At 26.1% G+C, this 24684-nt stretch overlaps 3 protein-coding genes and 1 pseudogene across 11 annotated transcripts in view; 1 reads left to right on the plus strand and 3 right to left on the minus strand.

Moving 5' to 3' along the window:
* LOC145972651 (V-type proton ATPase subunit C-like) lies at positions 1-19815 on the minus strand. Of its 3 annotated transcripts, none has more exons than XM_083101402.1 (8): positions 19551-19815; positions 18048-18375; positions 3479-3665; positions 3298-3396; positions 2956-3164; positions 2703-2847; positions 2035-2176; positions 1-1861 (listed from the first exon to the last, which is right to left on the minus strand). In XM_083101402.1, the coding sequence occupies exons 2-8, from the start codon at positions 18331-18333 to the stop codon at positions 1766-1768; spliced, it is 1164 nt and encodes a 387-aa protein (XP_082957528.1). In that variant the 5' UTR covers positions 18334-18375; positions 19551-19815; the 3' UTR covers positions 1-1765. The 3 variants fall into 3 exon arrangements, with proteins under 3 accessions (XP_082957528.1, XP_082957530.1, XP_082957529.1); XM_083101404.1 differs by lacking the exon at positions 19551-19815 and adding an exon at positions 19281-19426; XM_083101403.1 differs by lacking the exon at positions 19551-19815 and adding an exon at positions 18857-19067.
* On the minus strand, positions 5428-12768 carry LOC145972653 (uncharacterized; annotated as a pseudogene).
* LOC145972652 (replication termination factor 2) lies at positions 19197-22583 on the plus strand. 5 transcript variants are annotated; one of them, XM_083101405.1, is made up of 6 exons: positions 19197-19415; positions 19484-19801; positions 20233-20330; positions 20594-20672; positions 21080-21463; positions 21547-22583. In XM_083101405.1, the coding sequence occupies exons 2-6, from the start codon at positions 19658-19660 to the stop codon at positions 21937-21939; spliced, it is 1098 nt and encodes a 365-aa protein (XP_082957531.1). In that variant the 5' UTR covers positions 19197-19415; positions 19484-19657; the 3' UTR covers positions 21940-22583. The 5 variants fall into 5 exon arrangements, with proteins under 5 accessions (XP_082957531.1, XP_082957534.1, XP_082957535.1 ...); XM_083101408.1 differs by lacking the exons at positions 19197-19415; positions 20233-20330 and having other exon boundaries at positions 19730-19801; XM_083101409.1 differs by lacking the exons at positions 19197-19415; positions 19484-19801; positions 20233-20330 and adding an exon at positions 19815-19833.
* Positions 22092-24684, minus strand: part of S1p (membrane-bound transcription factor site-1 protease) — a 7097-nt gene continuing 4504 nt past the window's right edge. For all 3 annotated transcript variants that reach the window (XM_083101399.1, XM_083101400.1, XM_083101401.1), the window contains exons 9-12: positions 24009-24280; positions 23655-23938; positions 23209-23482; positions 22092-22801 (exon numbers count right to left, since the gene is read on the minus strand). In XM_083101399.1, the coding sequence (XP_082957525.1) occupies positions 22435-22801; positions 23209-23482; positions 23655-23938; positions 24009-24280 (1197 nt within the window). In that variant the 3' untranslated portion in view covers positions 22092-22434. The remainder of the gene's footprint in view (positions 22802-23208; positions 23483-23654; positions 23939-24008; positions 24281-24684) is intronic.

Genomic DNA, 24684 nt, shown 5'->3' on the forward strand with positions numbered 1-24684 from the left:
TTAATTTTTAAATTTAAGTATTTATTTTATTTATATAGTTACATTTATTTCTGTACACAATTCACAATTGACTATATGATTATTTTTTAAACGTATTTACATAATTGAACTCTTATCAATTTTTTTGTTTATTATGTACCAGAACTCACTTCTTCATATAGGCTTAAAAGACAAAGTTTAATTAATATTGTCATCGACTTCTACTCTAATACGATTTAAAACATTGTACATTGATTTACATGTTACAATAATCGTGTAATTTAATGATATAATATCTTTGTAATATATGAAATCATACTTATATACGATCTTTTCTTATATGCATAGTTTCTTATATCTATAATTAATATGGGAAATTGGGCTTATTTAACAACATTATTTGAAATATTTTCAATCAATACATCTTTACATTTGAAGTTTATAATGTAATGTAATATATTTCAAAAAGATTAATTTTATACAACAGTGCCGATTCAGAAATATATAAATTATAGATTTATAAATAGAATAATTGACGAAAAAAAAATATTATTAACTTATGAGTAATTACAATCAACACAAATATAGTTTCTTCATATTTTTATATTATATAAAATCAATATTGTTTTTGGGAATTAAATTTTATAAAATCAAAGAAGTTTGAAAATGTTTTGTTAATAATTACATGTTATCTTGTAAATATTTACTATTACCATTAGATATCTTTAATTTATTAAGATATTAGATACCTTTAATCTATTAAGATATTTGGCCATTATATCGGCAATTATACATATTTCAATTAAACAGTACATAATATATTGAAATTTAGACTTTAACAATAAAATGTGATAATCAGTTTTCTATATTATACATAATCTACATATATTATATACATATAGGAAAATTATTTATTCATAATTACTAAATATAATTGAAATATATATACTATAAGAATACATGACACATAAAACTTGTTTTTTAATATATTTAACAATAAGATATTTATTTTCTAAATTGCGAATAACATTTGTTTCATTAAATATATTCATATAATACACTTATGAATGTTTTTTATAGATGTAACAAGGCGTATATCTCTGTATAAGTCTTGATTTTTTACATTTAAAGATCAACATTTTAGTTCTGTACATGACAGATCAATGCATAGAATTATACATTGTAGCAATACTATTTAGGACTGGTATGAATTTCTATGTCGCATTAATATGTAAAATTGCGCCCCGAGTATTAAAAAGTAAGTTAATTAATAAAATCAAATAAACTATCAAATACAATTTATATTATTATAATTATTATTATAGTTAAATTTATAAATATAATTCAGAAATATTTAATTGTAATACAAATTACTTGAGAATTTAATCATTGTTATATTATACATAATTTCATATATAATTATTTTCTTTATATGTATTTAATACTTGAAGAAAATATATATAAGGGAATGCAAAAATTATTGTGCACAGTTCTGAGTAATATTATAGATTATAGATTATAGATTATGTAATATTCTCAATATTTTAATAATTTTAAAAAATAACGATTTCTTCCTGAGAAAGATTTGATAATGATTTTTTTTTCAATTATAATAAATTGCAATTATAAATACATAAAGTTAAAACAAAATCGAAAGTTTCTGGAAATATATTGTCTTTTTAATATGGGCGAGGAATTTGTACGCACTGTTACTTATTCTTGATATAATAAAAATTGTCACCTTCACAAATAAATGGAAGTATTCGGGAAAAAAAGTAAACTCTAATTAGACCTTGTTATCAACCATATCTACATTGATCTTGTAATACACATATGGGAAATAATCGCTTTGGCCAAAACCTAGTCCTGGTATATCCAAATTCTGTTAAAAGTAAAATGTTTTTGTAAATATAAATATAAATGTTTCATAAAAAATTAGATATTTAAAATAGATATATATTTATTTACAAGAAACTTTTAATAAATGTTTTAAAATTATATTTAATTTTATTTAATTCCATAATATAGTATAATAACATACTTTGCATAACTTACATCTTGATTATGTTGCGCTGGTGTACCTGTAGCAGATGAATCTAAATGAGCATAAAGCTGATTTAAAACGTCACGTAATCTTTTCGCACATTTTTTATGCGGATGTAACAATATTGCTTGGAAATTGACAGGTAGGCCATATCTATAAATCATTTATGTTATAATATTATAATACCACTCTATTGATAGGGTGTAACTGAACAAACATACATAGAGCACACCATCAAATATAAGACAACAATTTAAATCAAAAAGTCTTTAGCCATTTTTTGGTCTGATCCTTCTTTTTATATGATATTAAAGTTAGCTAATCTCAGCGTCTATCTAAAGATGAATCATATCGCGGTAAAAGGGAATCCGGTAAATCCCCCTCGTATGATTTTGACATAACGTTGTTAAGGTCATGACCCTGAGTGATTTTCAAAAGATTTTGACCGTCGCTCGTTGTTTAATAAAAAGTTATTAATATACGTCATATGAGGAGGATCTTCTTTTATACAGGTTTACACTAATTTTAACATTTTATAGAAACGAAAAGAAAGCTCAGATCAAAAAATAGCTTAAAACTCTTCGATTTGAATTGTTATCTTGTATCTGATGGTATGTAAGTTTGTTTAATTACACCTTGTATATTATCATTGTATTTCATACGAAATATTTAATGGTACCTAAGAACAGATTCAACAAATACACGTAAAGCTTTGACATGGATCCAAGCACAAAAACATTCACTGAAATTCACTTTCAACCAGCGAACAAGAGGTCCGAATTGTTTTTTCTTATCAGTAACCAACTTTGTAATTTCATTTTTTCCTATAATGTAAACAAAATAAATCTCATCTTCTTTACATAACATAGATATATTTATTTATAGTTTTTTAAATCGTGAAAGACATCGCTCAAAGGAACGTTTCAACAAACCTGCTGCTAGTTCTTCTTCATTATATATAAAATCTCGTACAATAAATTTTTTCTCACGAGCGTGTAATTTAAATTCGTCCATTACTTTTCTAAATAAAGTGATTGTAAATAATCCATATTCTGAGTCTTGAGTAATAAGTTGAGTACTACGCGGTACAATCATGTCTGTTAGTTTTTCGTAACAACTGTACCAATCCTGAAAGTTGGATCTAAAAATATAAGACAGAAATATCAATTTTTCATATTATTAAAATTTAATCCTTAACATCTTTAATAACTAGTAATAATTTTAATAATTTTAATAATATATTGCGAGCTTTGGTTGTACATGTATTTACTCACCTTGGTACAATCACAAGCAAAGTAGTTAGATATTCGCTGTCCAAGATAAAATGTTCCTTTTTCACTAAATCTGCTAAATTGCGTGTTAGTAAACTTCCCCTATTGAAATATGTTAAATATATTTTTATTTAATAATTTAGTCGAGTAATATATTCTTCAAAATATGAAACATCAAACTTACGTCTGCTTTTTTTCAAGATTTTGTAAACTGCCTTTCAGATTATTGTACATTGTGGACTTAGTTTTCAGATCAGCATCAATTTGTCCCACTTGTTTACTGATAATGTCCGCGATGTTTCTCAAAGATTGTTTGATGGGATATTTAGCCATATCCCACTGGAATCGAGTTATATATGATGGCAGATCACCTAGTAAAATTTAAATATTAATCACACATTTCTGTTTCAAGTAAAAAATTATGATGTCACTTTGCAAGCAGAGCTTCAGAGTTAATTAAATGTATGTATATTTTTTCTGTTGAACTTTTTATATACATATATTCTTTAGCATATATCAACATGTAGGTTTTATAAGTATATAATTATTTATAAGTATATTAATATAAATATAAATATTAAATTATTAATATTAAACAAATTCACAATAATTTCTTAAAAATTTTGGATATTATCAACATATACAAATGTTTATTCTTTTCGTGTTTTTAATGTAATAAATAGAGAGAGAGAGAAAGAGAGAGAACCTGATTTCAAATGATGTTCAATGTATGAGATACATAATGATAAGATAAAGAAAAATTTCCATACAATTTTTTTATTCTAATATGCCTATCGTGAATATTACAAGCAAAAAGCAGGACATACATAAAGTATATCATGCAATCAAAAATAAAGAGATAATTAAATAAATCTTATAAAAAATATTTGTTAAACATTTAAGTATTATAAACATTCAAGTTACTTGCATAAAATTCTGTGCATAATATTTTATGTACAAATATAAAAGAAATTTTTATAATTAATAAAATTTTCCCTTAATACATGTAGCAATCTCTGCAAAAATCTTTAAATTTACACATATTTATGTGAATATGTGAGCACATGTTTTATTAATATCTTGAAGCCTGTCTATTGTCCTATTGTCTTTCTATTGTACTACTTCTCATTATGCATCATAATTTTAATATGATATTATTGATTCAAATTTATGGGTTAATTTAACAGTAGGTAAGTATAATTTAACAGCAGTAGATCTTCCTAAACATGCATATGAATATAACGCATATACATGTAGATCTGTATGTGTGCGCATGTATATTAAAATCATAAAAAACATTATTAATTACGTTTTTTATTTCCAATTATCTGTACTATTTTTCTTACATATTTGTAAGAAGCACCTACATTCCATACATGCTCAATAAAACAACTTCTAGCACAAAATACGTATATATATTTGCAGTTAAAGAAAATTCTTATATACATTGGAAAGAAAAGAGAACTTATTAAATATATAATACATAAATCATAAAATTTTTAAAGATTTTTAATACTTCATTGATGTATTGAATTATGATATTAGAAGCGAAAAATCATAAATTTTTTTCTTAGGTCCATATTCTGAATCTTCTTTTATCGATAAAAGTGCCTCTAAAAGTGGCTTACAGCCAATCAGAAGGCTTATAAACCACTTTTAAAGGCACTTTTATCAATAAAAGAGGATTCAGAATATGAACCTTAGTATACATCTCAAAATAAATAATTTTTTTTATATGCCATCGCTCGTGTTCAATATTACAAATTGATAAGTTATTGTAAAGATATACTTAGTATATTAATTAAGATTGTTATAAGATCTTTTCGCTAAAAATATAAGATATATATACAAATAAATTATTTATTAATACAAATAAAAAGTTTTTTTTTCAGTATATTCAATTTATATTATGAAACGCGAGTGAGGTATACAAAAAATAATTCATTTCAACATATTTTACAAAAAAAATCATAAGTTCTCATTTTTAATTTCTAATTCTATTGATTCTATTGATTCTTCAGTCATAATTCAATATAACTGCAATGAGAAAAAAGAAGTTTTAAGAATCTATATTTATAATAACGTACACATTAGTACATTAAATTGGTTATTCTCTTCTTCACATTATTCATATATATTATAAATTTAATTAACTTAGCAATTATAAATAATTACCAATGATTTTGCTAAATCTTTATAATATTCATTCAATTTATAATACTTACTGATAATTATGAATAATCAAAATAATTTCAATTAGTAAATGTAATAAATGCAAAAGTTTGTAATATACTTATATATTATAATTTATAATATATATTATAATTTTATTACTTACATATTTATGTTATAGCTTTATAACGTAAGTATAACAAAATATATATTAAATATAATATATATTACAACTTTATAATATAATAGTAAATATCTATATTAACTTACACATCACTTTCTTTTTCACATATATTGTTAAGGGTATATTCTCAATTAATGCACGCTTTGAAATATGTGGCGTCTTATTTTCATTCCTTAGATATATAACTTTGAAATATTATAAAAATAAAATTTTTAGAAAAGGGGATTTAATTCCATTGATTTTAATCTTGACATGTGTTTTCAAGATTATAATTCTCAATAATTTTCAAAAAATTTTTATCATATTAAGCATTAATCTCATTAAGTTATTGGTTATTAACTCTCACACTACTGACGATACCGACAATCGCGCAACTATGCCTAGATTATTTTAGATCTATACTGTTTTCACTTATGTAAGGATTTAAAAATAAGATTTTTATCATCAGAACTATCGATTAATTTTATTTATTTACCAAATTAGCAAATCTCATTTTTAGTCGATATTATACAGAATATTGGGAGGAGTCAATTTATATAAAAAAAAAGGATAGATTAGAAAGAAGGATCCATTTTAAAAAACTGGATTAATTTTTAAGTGATCTTGGCACTTACACCTAAGATCAAATTAATATCCTTTTTCTCCTTCTTGGAATCAAACAACTTTTTCAATAACAATTTTTAAAATGAATCTAAAAACAAAAGTCAGACTATCGCAATAAACATTTTGTGTATTTGTAAATAACTGACATTTAAAGGCACAGTAATATAATTATGTTTAATACGAAGTATGGCTCTTAAACAACTGAATTATGTGTGTAAATAACTAATATAAGAAAGAACTAAAACACAGAATAGGAGAAAGAAGATTGTTGACTTCGAACCTTTTTGTAACAATCGAGTCCATTTTTTGACCTGTCAATTAATTCATTTCATTGTTAATCGATGTACTTACTGTGTTGCCAAAATGAGCACACACTTTTCTGTAAGCAGTTTTTGGCGAAAAAACCACATATCAGTGCTGGGTCACCTGTTCTATTTTGAGTTGGTGTCCTATAATTTTTTCTTCAAAATCGAAAATATATTAAAGAAGACTCACTTAAAGTCTCCTTTAAAAAGAACCATCAAAGAGATGATTAAAGCAAAAACAATAGAATTGTTAAAAGACCTAACAAGAATGGATTTTTAATTGTTTTTAACAGAAGAATGCAGCAATGGACAAATGAAGGGGAATATATTGAAGAGGATAAAAATTAAAAAATGTACAATATTTTAATAAAGGTCTATTTATCAATCAAGCACTAATCTTCGATTATTTAATAGTCACACATCGTATGACAGAGAACTATAAATATATTCTTCCTACTCCTTTTATCTATCTATATTTAGCTATTGGCTTTTCCAGACATATTTTTTATTCTATAAATCGTAACAAACATTTCAGAAATGTCGTTTTTTCTTTTAATCATCTTTTTCAAATTTTCAATCGTTCACCTCCTCAAAACACAAGATCCGCTCACTGAAGATAATGAAGTGGACAAAATTTCAAAGCTATGTCGACAAGAAAGAGAAGTGATAGACTCCAAAAGTCGACAATGACAGGATGAATATCTGGATTTAATAAATAATTTGGTCTTGATTTTGATCCGCATCATTATCATCTCGTCGTCATAATTATCTTCAAATGATTTACAATTAAATCGACCTTGATCTTTTTAGTAGTCCATAAACGGTGTGGTTGTTGCTCAAGCTTTCCTTCATTGTTATAATTCGATAAGAAAGAAGAAAGGATTCGCGGAAATAGAATTGGAATGTGGTATCGAGGACTTAGAAGCAATGCACCAATAATGATAGAAACATAAATGTGTGGACAAGAAATAATTATTAGATTGAATTTTAAGATTATAGATGTCCTGAATATCATACGATAACTTTTTTGTCGAGCATGGAAAAATAATCTTGATGATGTTTATGGAAGTTATGATAATGATAATGTAATGATAACAATGCTGCTATTGCTCATAATGATAATCATGATAATAATGACGTTGGTGATGATGCTGACCTAAACAGATGGCCGGTTCTGGTTCGGACTTCTCCAATTCCGTCCACTGTTTTTGAAACTCCTTTGTAGTCGTGTGTGATGGTGTAACAGGGGAATTAGACCCCTGGGTGTATGGACCCCCATCGGGGCTTGAGCTCTCCCCATCCATTGATGTTTGACCTAGCCATTACAGCCCAGTCCCAATCTCATGCAATTTTTCTTATTGTTTTGCTCAACTATTATTGTTTTTTTATGCAAATGCCTAACGATAATGCTGACGAAACTAAATAAGAATAATTTAAAAGAATACAAAGTATTTAGCACAAATTATCTGGATAAAATCTATAAACATATAGATTTTAACTTAAAGTCTGATTTGAAAATATCAAATGTACAAATTCAGTTTAATGCATTTTTGCAAATAATGCATAATGCATAATTGATTAAATGGTGATAGATGTATCAATTGCAAAATGTAATCTAATACAAAAGTGATTTAATTTAAAAAAAGTGAACGATTAATTAATTCAATAATATTCAGTAATATTATAAAATCATTTAACATTTTAAATATATAATTTATAGAAATTTACTATAGAAATTTATTATAGTCTATGTATAAAATATAAATTTCATTTTATATGCGTGTATGTGTATACAACATACACACATACATATATATACATATATACATATATACAAGATTTTCTGCCCCTCTGTTTTATTCTAAATGCCCTAGCGAAATCTTTGGAAAACAGTATGAAGGAAAAATCAAAAGTTATAAGATTTTAAAAAGGGAATTTAGCTACATTAGAAAAATGAGATTATCATATTTGATTTAGCCATAAATTGCATTTTTCAAATAAAAATCCTGTTTTTAATCTTACTATCGTGAAAACTTTGTTTTAAAAACATATATATTATATTTTTGATTATACTATGTATTAAAAAGGATATCGTCAGCATCAGAGTTATCCAAAGAAAGAAATAGATATGGTGCAATTTATATTTGAGCGTTTATTTGTATATGTGCGCGCGCACGCAATTTGTAGTACTCACTGACTTCTACATACTTCTACATACATATTATACTAAACTGTTAACACGGCCATATCTTATATGGTAAGATGTAAAATAAGAGCAGCCATTTATAATTGGACAAAATTTATATCGGATATCACACATTATATTTGATATAAGTCATTTGATAAGACGTAATTATAACTTATATGTATTGATTATTGCTTACATTTATTTTAATAACTGCTGGCAAATTAAAATATATACTGCATCATATTTCAATTTGCCAGCAGTTATTACCCTGTATATAGGGTGTTTGATAAAGATTGGACCAACATTTGTGACCAGATAGAGCGCAGTAAACTGAATAGAAAAGTCCTTTACTATTTTGCAATTTTTACAGTAATTATTGAAATATTCATTAAAAAGAACCCGCGAATTAGCGCGCGTTTCGCGCGCCTAGATTGTGGAATGTATTTTCTGAGTATATCAATAGCGAATGTCACATGGTAAAACAAAAAGTTTGATTGTGCATTTTCAATTTTTATGAAACAACCTGGATATGAATATATATATCCAGCCTAATTATAATTGGCTGCTCTGGCTTCAGCTGTAACGTCTATTAGTTTATAACATATAGAAGTCTGTGGTAGTACTTGCTCAAAATTATCATTTAGTTTCAAGTAGAATTTTAATTTCGCTGGAAATTTCTAATTAAACTCAGACATCATGTATAATATTATGCAAATATTTTTAATATTTTTTATATTTCTATATTTTTATATTATTTTTTTATATTTTCTTTCATAATATAGTTGACTATTTACGACAAAATTCCTAGCGTTATTCCATAAAAATGTTAGACAATCTTAAGTTCAAGATTTTGCAAAAAAGCCATAAAAGATTACCATAAAATTACTAACTGATAACAGGGATAACGTTAAGATGTTCTCTCATTTTTCAAAGAAAATAGAGTGACAAGTCATTATAAAACATTTACCGGATATTTAAATTAAGAGATTAATTTATTTAGAGAAAGCAAAAAATTAATTTTTCCTTACATTTTCTGAAAGTATAATGTTTAGAGATTATTTCTCAAATTTTATTGAAAAACTCGCAAAATTAATGAAGATTTTTAATTAAATTTTTAATAAGATGGCGCGAGGAAGGAGGTCTTAAAAGTAAGTTTGCTTACGACACGTAGATAGAATATCGATTTTTTCAGTAACTAAAAGAGCAGTAGACACATAAACACATTTACACGTACATTATTATCACATTTACCTAGAAATGCATCGAAGGAAATACACAAAACGAAAATTATTAAAATAAAAGCATACTTAAATATTTTTAATGAAAGATTTAGTCTAATATTAACAATTTTTAATGCAGATATCATAAAAATAAAATCATAGAATTAAAAATATTCGCTCAATTATAGAACAGCTGACAGATCTGCATTGTGGACAGATATGTATCCGAAACATAAAGAGGTCCAAATACTAAGCGGCTAAAATAAGTTTTTAGAAGAAATCGAAAGTCTATTATACGGTTTTAGCAAATGAAATAAGTAGATAAATTTTAATAAAAAATATTCGCAAAATTATGTTTTCAAAATTGATGTGATTTATCTTGAAAAGAAAATAATTAGGGCCACATCGCACATAAAATTGCATAGCTGCATATATATGCATAGCATAAAACCGTATGGTGAGCATCAAGTATTATGTTATGTCCATATGACTTAATACTCGATGCTCATTGATCCATATGCTATGCCATTTTAGTCCTTAATCAGAAGACTATCTTTTTATTTTAAATGAAAAAGAACACTTTTTGGGACACTAAATCTAGCAAAAATTAAAAATTCAATAATTAATCACTTTTTAATTTTTTTCAAAAAGTGAAAAATTTTAGTAAAATTAAGATATATTTTTAAATGACATTACTTTGATTTCTTCAAATTTTTTGATACAAAATTTGGTTTATAATAATATCAATATCCTATAAATATAGCTATCAAGTAAATTTATAAATTTTTATTTTTCGCATAATTATTTCGAAAATAATTATACAAAAATAGTATGGTATCATAGAACATCGTGCACTTTTAAAAATGTTACGCGCGTAGATTGATATTTAACAAACAGAAGTCAAATATCTAATATTAATAAATACTGAGGTATTGTTAAAATATCAATAAAAATATAGAGTAGAACGATCAGATTCTGTCAAATTACCTATACATCTCTTAAAATCATTTTTTCTATTGTTAGAATGAAGACTAAACCTTTAATTTTTTCAAGCACAAGTAGTTTATTTCGTGTAGATATAAATACTATAAATTTTGCCCGCAAAATAAATGAATTTGCCCACAAAATAAGACAAAATTACCATAAATTCGAAAAAGCAGCTCAGCAAACTCAATAAATTTTCGATTCATTATATGCCACCAATGCTAATTATTAATTTGTTTAATATACTGAAAGTTTCCTAATAATCAATTACAATTATAGGCATTTACAATGATATTGACAATAAAATATTCTATTGTTAGAAAGCATATAATTGTTTGGTTGTTCTTTTATTTTTCTACAACATTCTATAATTGAGAATTCTATAAAATACAGAATTCTATAATTGATTTTATCTTTATTAAGTTCTGAGTCAACATAACAATGATATACAGAGTGTCCGGTAATAATTGCCTAACCTTTCGTGATAAACTGTAAAAATATTGTCAATATCGATTATTAATAATCAAATAAAATTCTTCTCTTGGCAATATAATATATAATTGTATATATATTATTTTAAAATAGTTGAATACGAGTTATGTTTCTCTATCAATAGCACATCGATTTTTAAAATCAATTAAATCATATACAGAATATCTAGTAATAATTGCTTAACTTTTCGTGTGCAGGTAAAACGGATAAAGAAACATATAACTCATATTCAACTATTTTAAAATAATATATATACAATTATATATTATATTACCAAGAGAAGAATTGTTTGATTATCATCAATCATCGATATTGCTAATATTTCTACAGCTTATCTTTTTCTTTGAATATTTAATTAAATCTTTCTTTATGCAAAGATATTGTTTAGTAATCAGGATATCTCAGATAGTATTGTTTTTGAGAAATATATGCATATTACACTAGATATATATTACAGTTCTTCATAATTGTATCAACATTCTCTCAAAACTAAGAGAATATTAATAATTTTATTAATTGAATAATCAAGCATTACTATCATAAAAATAAGATGAAGAAAAGCCATAAATAAAAAAAAATTAGAGAAAACTCAATGCCTACAGAATTTAATATATTATAAATAAAATAATACATAATATTATGTACTAAATACATAATATTAAAAGAGAATAAATAAATATACGTGTGTAAATGCAAATAAGTTTTTTGAGCAAGGGTTTTCTGAATTTGTGCGCGTACATACATACACACACCCGTGCGCGCGCGCGCGCGCACGCATACACATACACATACGCGCATCAATGTTTGGAAACTAGCAAAGTTACATTTTTCTTTGCTAAATAATTTCTAAACTACTAAACTTAGGTCATACATGTCTTGAGAATTTTCTACACAAAATTCAATATTTTGTAATCTGCTATATACATGTATAAGTAATTCTTTCTATTATATATTTTTGGAAAAACAAGCTTACCTTTATACATGATTTTGAAAAATAAATTGAAATTTAAGATCACATCAATTTTTCCCTTTTTAAAACCTTATACTTTTTGTCTGAAACATTTTGACTCAGTTTGTTTCTTGCTGAACTATTTAAAATGAGACATGTATATATATACATACGCGCGCGCGCACATACACATGCACAAAAGCACGCACATATTTATAATGATAAAATGATTTTTGTCAAATAATAATACTAGTCACAATTTTTGCGCTAGTTTAAATTTAGAGAAGAATTAAAAACTACAAATCTCCCCCCCCTCTCCTTTCCTCTCTCTCGCTCTCTTTTTTTCTTTCCTCCTTTTACTTCCTCCCCCCCCCCCTCTCTCGTTCGCTTACTCTGTAATTTAACATATACAAAGCGTTTCATAATTTTCTATTTAAAGAATTAGCTTAAATAATCATTAAATCATTATTAACACAATAATCATTAATTTTTAGTATGTACAAAAAAATATCCTGCTAAATAAAATAATCTTAAAAATATTAACAAAATTTTAAGAATAGAAAAATTAAGGTATCAAAAATTATGATTATAACAAAAAGAAAAATTTTTATTCATTTTTGAAATAATTTAACAGTTTAAAATCATATTTTTTGATATGAAGTATTTTAAATGTGGAGAAAGAGAGAGTGAAATTTTTTATAAGTTTATATTTTATTATTTATTATTAAAGCCCAGCAGATTACTTCCAAATAATAAGTAGGGATATATGTAATAGAGGGTGGCACAAAAACCTAAGACCTAAGACGTAATTATTTATTTATGGCATAAGTACTGATCTATGTAAAGCATATTTTTTTAGCTTAACAAATAATCTCTCCGGAAAACAATATATGAAAACTAGAAAAATATGTAAATGAATTAAGAATCAAACCTGAATCAGGTTTTTCGCTTTCCAGGTAACTCCTGCTCTCATTATTGAACTATTTAAATTTTATACTTTATGTAACTTTTAACATAATAATATAGTATAAAGTATATAACGCTAGTGCAATGTTGGTATCGCACTCAATGAATATAATGCTGACAGCCGTAGAGAAATCCACGCTACAAACAGCAACAGTGTCTCGGAGAGATGATAATCTTTCTCTCGCCAGTTAATGGCTGGACTATAAATGCTGGGCAAGCAATCGCAAGAAATTTTTAAAGGTGGCAAATTAGCCACACTCTTGATAGATTGCAAATAATCATACTTCACAAGAATAAAATTTTTCATCATTTCTTGTGTAAGATATCAACGTAATAATCTTCGAAAAGAGCAAAAAACGTAACATTACATGACTTCAAAGTAATAAACAGAGGTATATATAATGATACGATCGATTCCATTTTAGAAAACAATACTTCGAACAAAAGTTGTTTAATTTTGGCTGTGTTCTGATATTCACTGCCAGATATTCACTGAAAATCTATAGTTTACGTCATGTACAGATTTTCAGTATTGGCAGTTTATATCAGAATGCAGCCTTTGACAGAGACATAAAATGATAAAGCTTGATTTTGCTGACAATTCCATGAAGATCACATTGAAATTTTTTAATGGAAACTCTAATTTTATATTATAGATTCTTATAGTTAATGTCAGAACTTTTTTAAATCATTAATATAGTTAAGCTGAATTTCGTTTAGAAGCTTGAGTTATGAGACATTAAAGTTTAAGCACTGTCGACAATAATGCTAATGCATAGAATTCTCATATATTAGCAAAGGATAGATATTAGCAAAAAATAGACTAACTTTCGCTAAGGAAACGGAACGGATCATTGATGCGATACTGTAACATCGTAAGCAAGTTGTTCAGTCGGATGTAGATTATGTAGCCTTCAAAAGGCTGTAATGATATGTATATGTGGCAATACCACGATTTATGTCGTAAAATGAGGGCATGTTTCCTCTGCCTAATGTTGTATTTATAGCTTCATGAGTTCCAGGGAAAAAAATATATGCATTTAACTCGTAGTCTTATTTAATATTGTATTCGGTTAATGTTCTTAATTTAATAATATCTTATAACTCAGGAAATTCAAGTAACCGTAGTGATTTTGACGTCAATTGCAAGAATCTATTATAAAAAATTAAGGTTTTCATTGGCAAATTTCAATGTCATCTTTATATAACTTTGGAACTGCAAAATTAAACTGATTTTATTATTTTATATCTCCTCAAAATATTTATTTCAAACATTATTTTCTAAAATGAAATATTTTTTATATATTTAAGCATATATTTTAAAATAGGACACCTTATATGTACTTTTATAGGCAAGTTAGTATTGTACACATCCATGATGTATTTTTTCCAAGTCAACAATTTCGATACTCTATATCTTGAAAGCAATTAGGAATATTTTGAGGAATATTTTAAGATCAAAACCATAAGCAAAGAATTGCATTAATATATTTTGTGTGTGTGTATGCGTGCGCGTGCACAAAAGTCTGTGTGTGTATTAAAACAAAAGTGTGTATAAAATATCTCATAAAATATTCATTTTTCGATTATTTTACCTTAATAATTTTATGCAAGAATAAAACGAGGAATCAATTAATGTAAAGAAAATACATAATTGTTTTTAAGAAAAAATATATCGCTGCTCGTTGCAAATTCATACATTTTTTTAAAAACAATTATGTACTTTTTTTACACAAATTGATTCCTCTCGTTATTCTATACATAAAAGTATTAAAATAAAATAATCAAAAAATGAATATTTTATTTAGTTATTTTTTTATAATTTATATAAAATTATATCAATTTGAAATATAAGATATCTCGTAAACTATTCAATTTTTGGTTATCATATCTTTATAACTTCTTACGTGGAATATTTTGTGAGCAATTGATTTATATAAAAAAATTAGGATGGTTCCATTCAAAAAATGAAGATAATCTTGAAATGTTTGAAATGCCTTCACTTATGGAAAAAATGTTACTAGCTTATTGTGGTCTTCTGGATACCTTAAAATTTTCGTAATTACAATTTTTTCATATCTCTAAAAATAGCGCAGATATTCCAGGTGGACAAAATTATTGCTTTACTCTGTATATTCTTGTAGGCAATCTAGCACTGACACATTTGATTCGTTTTTTTTAATCAACTAATGAAATAAATTTTGTGTATTTGTAAAATGATATATTTTTTTCTTTTTTTAAAGTAATTAATTCAGAAAACAATTTTATAACAAACTCATATTGTTATTGTCTTTTAATTTTGACGACTTTACTTTTATAGTATGTCATGCTCCTTCTATAAAAGTTGAATTTTTTAAAAATATGTTTGCAATAGTTTCGAACAATTAATTAGCAACAAATTCTAATGTATTTGTCTTTTAGTTTGATTCACTGTTTTTTGAACGTGAAGAACTTTTTTGTTCTTCTTCTTATAAAATACAAACTAAAGCCATCAAACTTATTAAAAATAATAAGTGATGATGTAATGATAATTTTATGTATTATTAAGATCTAATAATTCACATAAAATCCTAAAATAAGGTATTTTCAATTAGACAGTTCATGTATAAATCTCACTAAAAAAATAATATAAATCTTAAAAAATTATTTTTTCAAAAAAAGAAAAAAGTGTTAAGTTTACGCGCGTTCCTTCAAAAAATTATTGTACAAAAAGATGTTAGTTTAATACATAAAAAGACATTATTATTTAACTTTTGCAACAAAAATATATAAAAATTTAGATAATTTTTTATTTCCATTAATTTTCTTTTATGTCATAACTTTTTGTAGGAAAGACAGATTTAAATAATAGACAATAAAATAACACCTCTATGTAACGCCTTTTTATATGTAAAATATTTTTTTATCTTTTCATCCTTTTATACAATAATTTTTTGAATTAACATGCGTGGACTTGACGCTTTTTTATATTTTTTTTTTGAAAATATATTTGTATAATATCTGAAAAATTAGAGCTCTCTTTTAAATATTATATAATATAATTAATATCAATATTATTTAAAATATACATAAGTATATGTGCGTGCGTGTGCACATGTGCGCATGGAATGTGCGTGTATGTATTCTGTGTGCTGCGTGTATGTATGCACATACACATATATGAATCTGTATATCTTTCTTTATAACTACATATATTTTATTTTATATATATATGCAAGAAAATTTTGTCTGTAATAACTATTAAAACATATAATGTTCTGTAACATTGTTTATTATTTGTGTACATTATTTATATATGTAGATAAAATCATTGAATTTTGTTCTATGAAAATAAATACACTATAATATTTTTTTATAATTTTAAATCATTGAAATGGGATAAAAAAATTTTCCGATTTTTGTCCTGATTGATCAATCAAATAATTCAAGGCATTTATAATATGAAGTATAGCTTATATATTCTAAAGTTTTAAAATAAATGGAAATTCTCTAAAATTGAATTCACTATCTTTAACTAAATACTATCTTTAACAAATCAAATAAAACCTAAATCAATTTTAATTAATAAGCAATGGAAATTATAAACACAAAAGACGATTTAAAATAGTGCATGTTTCGTGTTGTGTATAGTATTCATTAGTACATTAGTTGATCAATGTTTTTCTAAATTAGAGTATCTTAAGAAATTGATGTATAGAAAATCGATCAATATTTTGTAAAAGTTTAAAACATTTCAGCAATAATGTGTATGCATAATATTATCTAATATGTATAACATTTCTATAACTAATTCTTTTAAATGCATTAAATCAAACAGAGAACATGCACAATGCACATTTATTTAATATATTGAATGGAAAATTTAAATTCTGCTATAGAATCACACTTCCCAGTCAATTTGTATTACTCTATTCAACATCCTTTTATCCTGTATAATACAATAATTTGAAAATTAGAATAAAATGCAACATAATATCTTTCAATAGTTAATATATTTCCAACAATTAATATTTTCTAGATAGAATTGATTAAATATTACTTAGCATCTTTTAAAAATAAAGAAGTGATCACAAGAGAGAAAATAGAAATATAAGCTGTGTCACAACCATCTTATAATATTTTAACATTATATTTTAAATAGAAAATGAATAGAAAATAAATAATCAAAAAATTTAAAATTCTAATACAAAGATGTCAATAATTTTTGAATTATAAACTATTAGAATATTGTGTAAAATTATACACTCAAGTCTCTAACTTCATTTATATAAATAGAAATCATCTGTTATTATCAATATAAGTCAACTATATTAATTTTTATGGCATAGTTAGTTTTAATTTATTGTTTCTTATGTGATTGTTATGTAAATTATAGTAATTGGTCAATAAAAAAATGAAAAGTCAATAATAAATGTCAGATCTCAATATACGTGTATGAATTTACAATTTCTATGTTATATTGGCCAACTTTAATAGCTTATAACTCAAAAACTATTGAGATCTTAACATTTTTGCATTAGAATTTTATTTTATTTTTTAAATAAGCATTAAAATATTATATAATGATTGTGAAGCACCTTATAAATGTATATAAATTAATTTTCTTTTAAATAATATCCTTCAGATACTGTTGTTGAAAGAGTAAAAAGTGTCCAAAAAGTGACAAGCCAACAAATATTTTTTTACTTACTGTTATTAGCCATCAAATTTTCATGCAATTTGTCCCTCTGATCCTCCAAAACCTCGCCCAGATACGTCGCCACTTTACGTGTAACTTGCTCCACAAATCCATCAAGTTTGCCAAGATCATCCGATAAACCAACTAATTGATCCAATGTTCCAACTTTTAGATCCGGAATGTGAAATTTGTAATTCACTGACAAAGAATGCTGCTTAGATGTTAAATTGTTCATAGTTTCCCATGTTTGCTGACAGGTTTTATCCCCTGGTGCCGATATTAGCCAGTATTCTGTCATTTTAACTAATATATTTTTTGTATAAATAACTTTTCAATATACCTGAAATAACACAATAGTATATTTTCAATAACTTTAAAACATGTAAACTATACATAAAAGTATAAATAGTTACAAAAATGTAAATTTCATAAATTATACAATGATAATTTTCTTTTCTATCTTTTAAAAAAATAAAGATGGTATTTCTATAAAAAAATTGAAATCAGTATGTGTGTATAAGAGTGAAATATTATTTAAATATTATAATATACTTAGAAGTAATAACATGAGTATAACATATTATGTAAAAAGTTACTGTTGATTAATTGCTTTTAATAGTTATAATATTTTATCACATTTTTTATATATAATTCTTAGATATTATATATTTTAATATATATTGACATGTGTAAAACATACATCATTTTACATATGTTCATATATAATTAAAATTGAAAATAAATTATATGCTTTGTATATAACTGTAGATCCTAAAAACTTATATATGTTACAATAATATATTAAAGAAATAAATAATTACAAAAATATATTAATCTCAATAAACACAAATTGATTTTTCCCAACCACCTGCTACTATCATGTTTGTCACCTATCAAGATATCAAAAGCACAAGTATACATCTGAGAAGTGAGCATAATTATCAAACGAAAGTACGTAAAGTCAAACTAAAATAAATTTCTGCAAATTATTGAACGTGCGGCGAGCATAGAAAAAAGGGGGTGTGGCACGAATAAATGTCTGCTTAATGTTATATAATTAGATGTGTTTTCCACGTGACACACCGTACGTACGAATGGCGCGCTGAACAATCTACCGCCAATCAACGTTAAAGAAAAAAAAAAAGAAAACAGTTCACGCGAGAATGTATGTGAAAGACGCCAAAAGTGGCAAGTCTTTAGATGAATTTTTATACTAATATATAAATTTAACAGGAGAGATATTACGTCGAAAAAAAGCTGTTGTCTCGGATTAATTCAATGGCGTCGGTGGATGTCGGCTCCCTCGAAATCAATAATAAGGCACATGTTGACGAAACGATATAACGATGTACAGTTATGTCACGTACATGCGTGAAAAAGGTTTGGCGAAAAAAATTCACGTGAAATTAAATAACCTTAAATTGATTTAATGCCGATGAAATTGACAGTTAAGTTGAGTCCTGACAAAGACCGATGCACGATCGTCGACGGTAAAATGGACATAATGTAACGTACCAGCGGGAAATCGTTCGAAGTTTCGTTACGTTGTCGTCAATATCGTTAACTCGGCCAATTGCCAGATCGGCGCTTTTCGAATTTTACAAGAATTTCTCGCTCGCTGGATGATACTGCTCGCCGACGACAAAATCAGCAGAAAACATTGTGACTCCTCACGTGATGACAATTATATGCTGCTGCTTGCGTCTCATTCGTTAACTACACGAACTGAATATTGTCAGCTGATTCGTAACCCGACGAATGGCATGGTATAAATATACACAGCAGAGAGTGAATAAGAGTTAGATTCTGGAACGAATAGAACTGAATTTATTCTTAATTTTCTTCACTAGGGTCCATATTCTGAATCCTCTTTTATCGATAAAAGTGCTTTTAAAAGTGGCCTGTAGCCAATCAGAAGGCTTATATGCCACTTTTAGAGGCACTTTTATCGATAAAAGAGGATTTAGAATATGGGCCTAGATAATATTATGCATGGGCCTCTCTGTTTCCTGTTGCCTAGCATTGTGCAAGAGCCTTTAGGATCATAACCAATCATACATGCAATCCTTAAAGCCCTTGCACAATGCTAGGCATCAAGCTATAGGAACAGAAATTAGTATTTATTCTCTACTTTTATTGGTGAATATTTTTTATTCCGTGTTTTATTGATAAATTGTTTCTATTACCTGTTGCCTAGGATTGTGCAAAGGCCTTTAGTGTAATTTTTACGGAGAATTCACATTGCCATTTTCGACGTATACACCGTTCTACATCCAATAGGACCAATCGGACGCAGTATAAATTTTCTATTAATTCGGAACGCACCGTTTTATGTATTTTACGTATTTAAACACAGATGGCACTTAAAACATTACTCGAAAACGAAATACAAGAGTTGGTTATCTATTTTCTGTATCACCTGAGTCCATTGTGTGTTTTGGTTTTGGTTGCCAAGTTTTATAATATTCTCTTTACAATATTATATCAGTTGTGCATCGCTCTTTACATTTTCATAATATAAAATTGTGAATATATTCCTTTTCTTTCTCATAAATTAGAAAAACTGTCATGGGTTGCGATGGTGGTACTATTCCTCGCAGAGACGAGCTCGTTAGAGTAAAAAGAAAACCTGAACAGGTAAGAAAAATTGATATAATTTCGTTTACATGTAGAAGCTTTTATAGAATTGTCAATATTTAACATTGTGAATCTTTTTACTTTTAATATTGTCGAATCTTTCTTTCTTTGACTCCAATTCTATAGTTCTTGATATAATCATATTTGCATTAAATGAATAAAAATTAATACCTCACTAATATTTATTAATGTTTTTTAAGTTTTTTAAAATGTTTTTGTATATATGTATCTTTATACACACACACACACACACACATCTTTATATACATGCATATATATGTGTATATGTGTACTTAAATATAATTTATACGCATGTATATTTATATACATATGTATAAATTATATGCAAGTACACACATATATTATCTGCAAAGAAACAATTCTTAATTGATAATAATTATTTTTAGAAAGACAAACAAGCTGAGTTGGCTTTCAAATGGAAGCATTGCACAATACGACAATTGCCGTTACAATTACCAATTGTAGGTTGCAGTTTGGGTCGTTTATATAGCAAGGAATCTGTGTTAGAAGGTCTTTTAGATCGCAATACACTTCCAGAATCTGCCATACATATTAAAAATTTAAAAGATGTAAGAAATCTTAATTTGACACCAAACCCAGCATTTGATGGTAACAAAGCTGAAAAAGGAGATGGTTATACAGATGGAGGCAAAAGTCCATACATTTGTCCAGTCATTGGTTTAGAGATGAATGGGAAATATAAATTCTGTTTCTTATGGTCATGCGGTTGTGTGATGAGTGAACGTGCCCTGAAAGAAGTAAAAAGTATGGTAAGTAAAAAATTTAATAACGTAAAGAAACATTAATTAAATACAAGTTTGAAGTGTAACAAGAGATTTTTAATTTCTTATAGTCATGTCACAAATGTCAACAACCATTTGAAGAAATGGATATAGTCATATTAAATGCTGAAGATGATGATCTGGAACTCATGAAGGAACGTGCAATGATTAGGAAAGTTAACCAAAAGAAAAAAAGAAAGTTAGGTAATGATGAATCGACGGAAGAGAAAAAATTGGATGAAACATTAAAGAAAAAGATAAAGAAAGAAGACAGAGTAATACCTAAGCTCAGTAATGATCAAACTGAAGCTAATGATCCTGCTTACAGAAAAGCTAAAAGTGATTATAGCATTGCAAAAGATCCTAAAGCATCAGAAGTTTTCAAAAGTATCTTTACTTCTCACAAATCTGCTGCAGATCAAGATAGAGCACATTGGGTTACTTATAATCCATTTTATAACTAATTATGTAAACGAGTTCAAAATTATTTTATTCAAAATACTAAAATACAATTATATGTGAAAATAACTTGAGATTCGTAAGTTTAAAAATAAAATGTTTAATTTTAATTGTGATTAAATATTATTGTGATAAAGGTTAATAAAGGCAAATTAAGTAAATATACAATTTTTATCAAAATAATGATATTATCTACAAATTTACAATGGATGTTATACATTTTAAAGGCACATAATATAAATTTTAATAATTTGTATGATTCGTAGGATTAAGATAATTGTTTAGAAAATATTATATTAGTTATTATTAAAACTATATTATTAAATTTATACATAAATTATTAAATATATTAATAATGTATTAATATATTAATAAAATATATTAATATATTAATAATTATATTAATATAATAATAATTATATTAATATAATAATAATTATATTAATATATTAATACTAATTATATTTTATGTATAATATAATTCTTACAAAATTATGAAATTACATTTGTGCAGGTATTCTACGCATAGCAATAGTTTGAATAATTCTACGTATTCTGACAATCGTACGTTTTCTGCAAGAATGTCTCTTTGTCCCCAAACATTTCCATCGATTTAATAGGTACACAATAAATATTGTTATAATAATCACTATTGCTATATATTTCCATTGATATCCAACTATTTGATTATCTCCATTTCCTATCCTACCATAAACCATATTGTCAAAATGTTCCACTGGAGTACTAGCAATACTAGCACCACCAACTCTTCTTTTAAGCCACATCATCTCACTATCCTGTAGTACTGAATTTACTGCATTTATCGAGTCTTCTATAGATACTAATTTTTGGGGTTTATAAAGATCTCTATAAAAAATAAAAATATTCAAATATATATAGAACCAGTAAAAATCTGAAGAGCATCAATAATGATAAAATAAATACATAATCTGAGTTTGTGCATAAATGTCATCTATTTTTTTAATTGTTATTTCTACTACTTTGCATTATAATTACAAAACAATTAAAATATAATTAAAATTACTCAAACTAAATATTTTGATTATTTTTTATCTAATATGCATTTACATTATAATACATTTGTGAAATATTTGGAATTAGATCGACATGTTTGTATGTGTCGATATATATATATATAGTATTATATTTTAAAAACACGTAATATAAACTTTAATAATTTGAATAGTTCTTAAAATTAAGATAAATGTCTAAAAAATTTATATTAATAAGAAAAAAGTATAAAAATAACTTACATTGGCACAGATTCATTGACTAACACTGGTACAGCATAAGTAGGTGTCGGACATAAAGGAAGAGGTTGGAAAGTGCCTGCTGGCTTATTGGCCACCAATACTTTACTATGACAACTAAAATAATTTCCTTCCATTCGATGTGGTAATTTTCCAATCTTCATATCATTAGTTGTTTTAACAGTCTTGTGTTTTCTTTGATTTTCATTCATAAAAATAGTAGGTATGGAACCTGTTGTTGTGTATTCTAAGATAGCATCGAGCATCCAAAAACAAGCTAAAAATTATACATAACATTTTAGTAAATATCCAGACTATATAAAAAATTGCAAAATTTAAAATTTATAAAATATTTATAAAAAAGAAAGTTATAGATATCTCTAAAAAATGAATAAATTTTTAAAATATTGATATTTTATAATATCAATATTTTGTTTTGCAATACATACACTGTTGTAAATGACTGTCATCAATACAATTTGAATCTCCATAAACAACAAGTCTACCAGGCATAGTACTCGTCTGTTTTTTAATATAATTCTTTTTATCATTCTCATCTGCTGGTATCTCATTATTACTTCCATCATCATGTACTAGTTGAACATCTTTTTCGCTAGTAACTTGTAAAAGTCCAAGAATTGGTACAAGTGCGGATGTCCCCGATTTTTTTTCCAAGAATTCTTGACTTTGATCATGTAACTCTGCATATAGAATGATTCCATCTTTTGGGAATCTGAGGATGCATATAAAATCTTGTTATATAGAACTTTTAAAAACTGTTTTCTATATACAAAATTCTTTACCTTATTAATGTAGTGCCAGATGCGAATGTAACTGGCGGATGTTGACCAAGAGTGAATTGACCACTTCGTACTTCATCACTAAATGCTATACCCCAATTAGGATAAAGAAGATCATTTATAGCTGGAATATTAGCACCACCTGTCTCAGGTATCCACCACCGACGAGTATTCTCGTCAAAGAATTTAATTTTTTGCATGACTGCTGTATTATACCAGTCTGCAAATACAATTACTGAAAGACCATCTTCTATATCTTGCTTTAATTTAGCTATCTGCAGTTAAAAACAATCTGTTATGCTAATATACATATATGTATATACAGGGTGTTCTAAAAAGGTATGTCAAAAATTTAAGGAGATATTCCTCACACCTGAAGGATGAAAAAATGTTATATGGACATAAGTGCAGAAATGCTTATTTCAGGAGTTATGTTGAAAATACTGTTAGCTGTATTACTTACACAAGGAAAAATTTAGGATTAATTATTGTAGACGACAATCGTTTAATTAGGCTTATTTACATTTGGTTTTAATGTAACCTTGAGTATGTTACAATAAATGTTGAGAATGTTCACCATTTTCCTGAATACAAGCAGTGACGCGTCGACGGACACGTTAAAAAATGCCACCAGTGCGTGATATTCAAGATTTTCGTGACCGTATCACTGCAGGTTGCG

This window comes from Camponotus vicinus, unplaced genomic scaffold (genome assembly GCF_025532165.1).
Source record: "Camponotus vicinus isolate PSW18456_S1 unplaced genomic scaffold, iyCamVici1.0 SCAF_6, whole genome shotgun sequence".
Taxonomy (NCBI): Eukaryota; Metazoa; Arthropoda; class Insecta; order Hymenoptera; family Formicidae; genus Camponotus; species Camponotus vicinus.